Source organism: Orycteropus afer, unplaced genomic scaffold (assembly GCF_000298275.1).
Source record: "Orycteropus afer afer isolate SDZICR_OR568_19922 unplaced genomic scaffold, OryAfe1.0 scaffold00857, whole genome shotgun sequence".
NCBI classification, from domain to species: domain Eukaryota; kingdom Metazoa; phylum Chordata; class Mammalia; order Tubulidentata; family Orycteropodidae; genus Orycteropus; species Orycteropus afer.
In genome coordinates, this window is record NW_006922444.1 from 208,013 (window position 1) to 216,829 (window position 8,817).

The following is an 8,817-nucleotide window of genomic DNA, read 5'->3' on the forward strand; positions in this document are numbered from 1 at the left end:
TGGTGGCAGCAGCTCCGGGCATCGCGGGCAGATCCGCTGACGCCCAGCAAAACAGAATGGTATTTCCTCAGGTGCATGCCTTTCCCAGAAGCCTCCCTGCAGATTTCTCTTGGGCCCCCTTGACTGGTATCATCATGTGGGTGCTTTAAGTTTTCTGGGTCTTGTTGTAAGGATTAAAGTGCTGATGCTGTATTTGGGAAGTCAGGCCCAGGGAGGTGGGAGTGAGGGTCAAAAAGAGGGAGTGAGGCCAGGAAAGAAGCGAAGCAACGTGATGCAGTGTGGCTCATACAGGTACTTGTGAAAGCCTTGAGGATGCACAGGGCGGTGCATTCCCATGGCACATCGGACCTTCTTTGGAAGGATTGCAAAGAGAAACTGTACCCAGATTTGTTAAGGAACAGCTGTACTTCGCTCACTGTATTGCTTTCTCCCATGGAGGGGGCCGAGAGCAGGAAGGTGTATGCTGATAACATGTTCTGAACTTAATTTAAATCTTCCTTACATCCTGGTACATTTCTCTCTGCTTGCTTTAATTGGGGACAACATAGCTAGTGGTTAAGAACATCAACTCTGGAGTCAGACTGCCTGGGTTCCAGTGTGGGCTCCGTGCTCACCAGCAGACTGACCTGAGCCTGTCTTTTAGACTGCTTGCAGGATTAAGCGAGGCAATATTTGAAAGCACTTAGAGCAGTGCCTGTCAGAGGCAGTGTGCTGCATGGATTTGGTTAAATGCATTGAGAATCCAGAGTCAAGGCTGTGATTTCCATCCCATGGGAACTTACTTTTCCTCCAAGATGGTGACCCTCATATTTTTGTCTCTAGAACTTGGAGCTCTTTGACATGGTCTCATGTCATGATCACCGTTTTTTGAGTCCAGGACTGTGAAGGACACAAATTGAACCAGGCAGCCATTCCTTGCCTTGATTCCTGTGGTGAATGGTACCTTCCCCAAGGATAGCATCCACCTGCCCCCGTGATTTGGTTCACCTCCCTCCCTCCCTCCCTCCCTCCCTGAGCTCCCCAGGGACATGGAGCTGGCTGGCTGCTTTAGCTCCAGCTTTATTTTAGCATGATGCCTGGCACATACAGGTGCTTGTGAAAGTAAGTTCTCACCTTGCCTTAGTTACATGGCTTATTTTCTTTATGACCCCGCCTAGGGCAACATCCAGTTCTTTAATGTTTTTAGGTGGTATTTGGGTGGAAAGATGACGAGACCCTCCAGCTGAGCATACAACACAGATTGCACACACACAGAGGCAAGACCGTTGGAAGGGGGAGGATGGGCCATCGTAGAGTCATCAGCTTACCTCCTTTACTGTTTTCCAGCTACTGGCAGAAATGGGTGGCCTGGAAGCAGAGCCCTCTTTTCTTCCCCTGTGTCGATCGACTGAGGGGCAGGGGCTGGAGGCCAGAGATGAGCCTGAGATGATAGGACTTGAGAGTGGAGCACGCATGGAAAAGAAGAGTCCGCTGGGCCCAGTGCTGGGTCCTGTGGGGGCCGAGAGGGAGCACTCAGCTAGCTGCCTTTGCGACTTGGGGCCTGGGCCAGTGAGAGAACCGGGGGGCGGGGGATGGACAAGCTCTTCCTTCTGTCTTCGCAACACATAAGCTGAAGCTGAATATTGCCCTGTTTCCTTCCCTTGAGAAGCACAACCAGTTACTGTAGGGTTGATTTGACTTGTGGCGACCCCATGTGTGTCAGAGTAGAGCTGCCTGCTGCATAGGGTTTTCAGTGGCAGTGACCTTTTGGAAGCAGGATGCCAGCACTTCTGGGTGCATTTGAACCACTAACCTTTTGGTTAGTAGTTGAGCACTTAACCGTTAGTGCCACCCAGGACCCCCTTGATAAGTGCAGATGGTAGGATATGTAGAAGGAGTATTGGGCCAGGTAGTCAGGCCTTTGGCTTGGACTCTCAGTGGGACCTAGGGGCCAAGTCTTTTTCCCTCCTGGGCCTTTGGGATTGCCTTCTCTAAAAACAAGAGGTTCATTCTTTCCTTCTGGGTGTATTTATTGAATGCCTCCTGTGTGCGCCAAGGAGCTCCGGTGGCATAGTGCCTAAGGCAATTGAATGCTAACCAGAAGGTTGGCAGTTCAAACCCACCAGCTGCTCTGTGGAAGGAAGGTGGGCAGTCTACTTATGTAAAGATTTATTGCCTTAGAAACCTAGTGGGAGTCGCTGTGAGTTAGAATCGACTCGATGGCATTGAATTTGGTTTATGAGTTACTTTGCGCACCATTCTAGGCCCAGGGACACAGGCAAGGTCTTAGTCCTCATGGAGTGTACATTTTAGTTGGGGAGACTGAGTTTAATTTAGGTAACTGCTCTGGGATGTGGTGGAGAGTGAGGGTGCTCGTTTCTGTCAGTTGATTAGGGAGGGACCCACTGAAAAGGTGGTATGTTAGACCATGCCACAGGGAGGTCTGGGGCAGAGCGTTTGAGAGGAAACCATGAATACCTACAGTCTCTTAGAGGAACCAACTTCAAGAGTGTAAAGAGTGTGAGGGGACGGTGAGACCTGAGGGGCTGGGTGGGCTGTGGTAAGCATTTGATGCAAGGTTGGGCCCCTTTTAGTTGTTGCCCTCTTCACAGAGACCCTTCTTTGAAAACTCCTGTTAAACAGAAACCCAAAACCAAAACCCAAACTCACTAGCATGGAGTTGACTCTGACTCATAGCCGCACCCCCATTGGGTTTCTGAGGCCATAAATCTTTATGGAAGTAGATTGCTCCAACTTCCTTTTGTGGAGTGGCTGGTGGGTTTGAACCACTCACCTTCTGCTTAGAAGACAAATGCCTTATATATTACGCCACCAGAGCTCCTTGTTAAACATAAAGGAGTGCTTAATAAGCAGTAAGATGCACAGCTTTGAACTGTAGGCTTTTCATGTGTGGGGAAATAATTTGTGGGCCACAATGAGTATCTGATCCACCTCGGATTGAGATGCTGCCAACTAAACAATCTTCAGATCCTTTTTATCCCAAACATTCATTCTTCCCAAAGCCATTTGCCATAGGATTCAAATATAGAAATAAATCCCTACCACCTATGGATAGAAGGAAGAAGTTTTTATACAGTGCAAATCCCAAGTCCAGTGGATTTCCCTGCAGCACACCTGGCTCACACCCTGCCATCACCATGTGGAAAAGGCTCTGGGGAGGGGTGTGACAGTCCCAGTCTCCTTTCCTCTGGCCCCTGGGGTCTTGACTCTGCTTTGTGTCCTTTTGTCTCAACCGAGTGTTGCCCCAGCTCCAGAAGGAGCTACTCCAGGGGCTGATGTGTCTGTGAGGAAGGGCACTGGGTAGCAGGATGGTTGGCTTCCATACAATGGATCCCTGTAGTCTACGTCCCGACATTGCAGTGCTGGCAGGTGGGCCTTTGCCTAATGTACTCTTAACACCCCGCCCCCATTATTAAATCCTCAACTGCTTCATTCCTGATTTGCATTTTCCGTGGCTGAATGAATCTGCTGACTTCCGTTTTCTTTTTTTCTGTTACAGATCGTGTGCGCAGGTGACTGTGAGTACCATTTGTTTCCTCTCCCTTCTTACGTTGTTCTCTACTGCCCCCTGATGGACACAGAGCAGAGAAGCTTCACAGCAAGGCAAAAATCGCAGAAAATGTTCATTTGTGAAAACCCGCTTAGTTTCCAGTTTTTCTTTAGAAGTGGGGTGAGGGTGAGGACTTTCAAATAAAAGGAAACATAAATCAATGAATTGTGCTATATTTATATATTTATATTTTCTGTGATCTCCCCAATCTAAATCTATTTTTTTTTATTTTGCTGAAATTGCAATGCAGTATGATTTGTATTTGTTTTATGTGCTGTTATCCCATAAGTATTTAATTGCACTGCTACATTGTCCTGTGCTTTTTCAAATGGTTTGCGAGGCTTAATAACCTTTGGCAAACCAGATGTAGCCTCCTGTATACTTTGCTTTCATGAGGAGGGCTGGGCCCCAGTTACTGATTTGTGCTGGTCTATCCAAGTTCTCCTTGGTTTATGGTAAGATGAGAAAAGTAAGGATATGATAGTAAGTTTTTCATGAAGCTAAATATATTCAGTTGAAAGCACTGTCCATTCTGGGATCATGTCCTAGTTCCTAAGCCATTTGACTGCTAACCAGAAGGCTGGCGGTTCAAACTCACCAGGCACTCAGAGAGAAGGTTGGGCAATCTACTTCCATAGTGATACCACCTTGGAAACCCAAGGAGGGGTCACTATGAGTCAGATCTGACTCTGTGGCAATGAGTTCTTTTTTTTTAATAAGACAAAGATGATAACAGTTGGTCTTTTTTTTTTTTTTCTAAAGTGTTATGATTTGGAGGAAAAATAAAGATTGATAGCTTTTGTCAGTCCCTAAAATTGGGGGACCTTTGTCTGATTGGTGAAATCCCAGAGTCTGTGAACCATGGTGATAATTCATTAGATTGTACTCACAGTGCCATGCAAAGGGGGCAGGTCTTGCTAAAACCTCCTAATGAAGCAAATCTCAGTTAATAACAGTAATCATGCAAAGCTTGTGCATAAAAGCCAGCTCACAAAAAGAACAAAGTGTAACTGTATGGTTGTAGTTGGCCAGATTTCTCCGGTGACTGGTGATGGCTGACTTTTCCTGGGACTCACATAAATTTCCAGTTGTGGTTAAAAGGTGTAGAGGAAGGAGGAATAATTGCCAAGAGTGGTAACATGCTCTGATGACAAGTTCGTTCTCTCTGTCTCTCTCAATCTGGCTTAGTCATTCTAGTAATTTTGAGCTCCTCTTGCTCCTTTACAGATTCTGAAAGTCAAGGTTTTGGCATCCAAGTTGTGAGCATCAATGCCACAAGTATGAACTTGACCTGGGAAATCAGGGACACTGTGCCACCCTCTGTCTACACCTACAAAATACAAGTTGTAGGGGAGAACCAGTTCTTCAATCTCACGGCCAATGAGACTCATGTTGTCATCCCTGGACTCACATCCAGCACCTTATACAACATCACTGTGCGTCCTTTGCAAGATGATGGTGCTGAGGGCACGCCCGGCTTTCTCCAAGTGTATACTCGTGAGTTCACTTGTTCTACCTCACCTTCCTTGCCTATCTGCTACAGCAGGGCCCAGTTACAAAGATGCATAAGCTGTTGCCTGACCAAAGGAATGTATGGCTTTGTGTGTAAGTCCACCATATGGCTTGGTGTATAAGGCTCTTAATCCGGGATGTGGAATATCACACTTGTGATCATTAACTGGCATGAACCATGTGCTAGGCTATAAATGACAAGATTTATTGGCACTACCTCATTTAATGCGCCCACCTTCCTGTGCCTTGGTTGGCACTAGGCTTACTTTATGCGTGAGAAAGCCAAGGTTGAGAGAGGTGCTGAGGCCCACAGCTGGTAGGTGAGGGAGGTGGGAGTCTGTCTGGGCTCCAGCCTGAGCTTGTAACCGCCATTCTAGAGTGGTGTAGACGTGGAGCAAGTGGCTGGATGGAGAGAAAAAGAACCTGGGTATCCATGTCCCTTTGTGTCCCAGATACTGACATTGTTAATGTCATCACTAACACAGCTGTGCCTTACCACCCTTTGTTTGCTTAAATGTCCCTTAAAAATGTGATGACAGGCAGCACATGAAAAGCTTTCTGTTCCAAGGAAGGCCCGATAGTTTAAAACCAAATGATAATGGTCTACCGATGGTACAGTGGCCTCACCTCTCCCAGGGAAGAGGTGAGAAGAGTGATGTGATGGACTCAGGGTGCTGGAGAGGAGCCATGCGTTTGGCACTGGGCCAGGAGCTTGGCACGTGCTGCAGTGGCCTGCCCAGGAAGAAGCGGGATCTTCGTTTTTTATAGATGAGGAAAGGACAGCCCAGCACGGCTGAAGCATTTGCCCAAGGCCCTGGAACCAGCGAGTGGCCGAGCAGGGACCTGAGCCCAGCGGAGCCCGACTCAGCAGGCAGGGCTTCTTCCACAAGGATGTCTTCCTCAGGTGTCTGTTTCTTGCCGGGAGGTGCTTCCTTACAGACGTTTCTGATTGGCTCTTTGGAAAAATGGACTCTGCTTTCATTTCTTTCCCGTTTATTCTTTTGCTGCTTAATCTGCTAGTTACGAGTAGATTCAGCTGTGAGTATCAGAAACGCTCATGTATCAGTGGGTTAAATAAGATGGGAGTTTACTTCTCTATGTAAAAGCATCCTAGTGAGCTCTGAAAAAGATCACAGTATGAAATCCTGGATAGAGTGGGAAAAAAATGTGAAACAAAACTCAAAATTATAAAAAACACCAGACTTACTGGCCTGATAGATACTGGTGGAACCCGTGAGACTATGGCCCTTAGACACCCTTCAATAGGAACTGAAGGTGCAACTTTCAGCCAAATGATAGACAGGCTTATAAGGTGAAAAATAATAGAACAGAGGCACACACATTGAAACAGTTAACCATAGGAGATCAAAAGGCGGCATTTGCCCAGGGGTAAAGCTAAGAAGGCAGGAAGGGTAGCAAAGAAGGTTGAAGGGAAATGCTAAACATAGGGAAGAAGTGAGAAGAGTGTTGTTCCTTTGTAGAGATTGCAATCAATGTCACAAAACAAAATGTGTATGAATTGTTGAATGGAAAACCAATTTGCTCTGTAAACTTTCACCCAGGCCTCAATTAAAAAAACAGTCAATCAGTCAACCAATCAAACAGCCCAGTGCTAGGCAGGCTGAGGATGGTGGTGTTAGCCAGGGCCCAGAGCAGGAGACAGAAGCCATGGGCTATTTTAAGCTAAAAGGGATTGGATCCCGGGAAGTGAGAGTTTATTGAATCTTTGGAGAGGCTGGGGGCGGGCTCTGGGTTCACCCCTGTAAATGACTCCTAGATCAGCTCCACTGAAGTGGCCCACCTGGTTGCCGCAGTCAGCGGGGTGGGATTAGGAAGCCTCTGCTGTAGTTTTTGGCCCCAGGAGAACACGATCCTGATCTTGGTTGGGGAAGATGCAGCCACAGTGTTGGTCCTCGAGTCAGGCCAGGCCTGTGAGCTTGGCACCAGCAGCAGGTGCAGGCTCACGCCCCAGCTCTCTGCACCAGGGGAGGGAATGAGTGAAAGTGCAATGATGCAGCAGAAGGACCCTTTGCCGCCTCGGGACTGTGCGGACAGCAGAAGCCATGTCTCTGCCTCATGTTCACCTTTCACAGCTTGAGGAAGGCCTCCCGTTGCCTGAATCTAAATAACATCCAGAATCCTGGCTGCAAGTTGTTGTTTGTTGTTTTGTGCCATCGAGTCAGACCTGACTCATAGCGACCCCTCCTTTGGTTTCCAAGGCAGTATCACTACAGAAGTAGATTTCTAGCTTCTGTGATAGAAAAAGGCATAGGAGAAGCAGGGTCAGATTATAACGTTATACCATGGACAGCATCCTAAAGGCTTCCAGGACCCAGATGTCACCTCACCATCCTCAATGTGTTGTTTGTACCTTATCGCCTAAAGTGGCAGCCTGAACTCTAGTCATCACACCCACATTTCAGCTACAGAAAGGGGAAGAGCAGAAGGAAGTGTTCCCACCTTGGAAGTCAACAGTAATTCTGCTGTGTTCTGTTGTCTGAACTTAATTATGTGGCTATGTCTAGGTGGCAGGGAGTCTGGGAAATACAATCTTTACAACTAACACTCCCCCTCCAGCTAAAAATCTGGGCATCTATGACTAAGGAAGCTTGCCCTTGAGCAGAGAGTAGCCAAAGCAAATGAAAGAAATGACAAGTTAAAAGAGTTGAACAGAGGATTTCAAAGAGCAGCTCCAGCAGACAAAGCCAATTACTATAATGAAATGTGCAAAGACTTGGAGATAGAAAACCAAAAGGGAGGAACATGCTCGGCATTTCTCAAGCTGGAAGAACTGAGGAAAAAACTTAAGCCTCAAGTTGCGATATTGAAAGATTCTATGGGCAAAATATTGAATGATGCAGGAAACATCAAAAGAAGATGGAAGGAATACATAGAATCACTGTACCAAAAAGAACTGGTTAATATTCCTCCATTTCAGGAGGTGGCATATGTTTAAGAACCAATTGTATTGAAGGAAGAAGTTGAAGCTGCACTGAAAGAATTGGTGAAGAACAAGGCTCTAGGAATTGATGGAGTACCCATTGAGATGTTTCAACAAATGAACGCCCCTCTGGAGACACTCACTTGGTTGTGCCAAGAGATTTGGAAGGCAACTACCTGGCCAACTGACTGAAAGAGATCCGTATTTGTACTCATTCCAAAGAAAGGTGATCCCAAGGAATGAGGAAATTATCGAACAATATCATTAATATCGCATGCAAGTAAAATCTTACTGAAGATAATTCAAAAACAGTTACAGCAGTATATTGACAGAGAACTTCCAGAAATGTAAGCTGGATTCAGAAGAGGACGTGGAACGAGGGGTATCATTGCTGATGTCAGATGGATCTTGGCTCAAAGCAAAGATTACCAGAAAGATGTTTACTTGTGTTTTATTGACTATGCAAAAACATTTGATTGTGTGGATCATAACAAATTGTGGACAACATTGAGAAGAATGGGCATTCCAGAACACTTAATTGTACTCATAGGAACCTGTACATAGACAAGGAGGCTGTCATTTGAACAGAGCAGAGGGACACTGCATGGTTTAAAATCCAGAAGGGAATGTGTCAGGGTTGTATCCTTTCCCCATATTTATTCAATCTATATGCTGAGCAAATAATCTGAGAAGCTGTACTATATGAAGAAGAACATGCCATCAAGATTGGAGGAAGAATCATTAACAACCTGTGATATGCTGACTACACAACTTTGCTTGCTGAAAGTGAGGATGACTTGAAGCACTTACTGAT

At 46.3% G+C, this 8,817-nt stretch overlaps 1 protein-coding gene across 1 annotated transcript in view; it reads left to right on the forward strand.

Annotated features, from left to right (window-relative positions):
* The first annotated feature begins 1,452 nt into the window (after positions 1-1,452).
* The window catches only part of PTPRJ (protein tyrosine phosphatase receptor type J), a 51,724-nt gene continuing 44,359 nt past the window's right edge, over positions 1,453-8,817 (forward strand). Inside the window, exons 1-3 of the mRNA XM_042783311.1 lie at positions 1,453-1,548; positions 3,500-3,512; positions 4,778-5,047. Coding sequence (XP_042639245.1) covers positions 1,453-1,548; positions 3,500-3,512; positions 4,778-5,047 — 379 coding nt within the window. The remainder of the gene's footprint in view (positions 1,549-3,499; positions 3,513-4,777; positions 5,048-8,817) is intronic.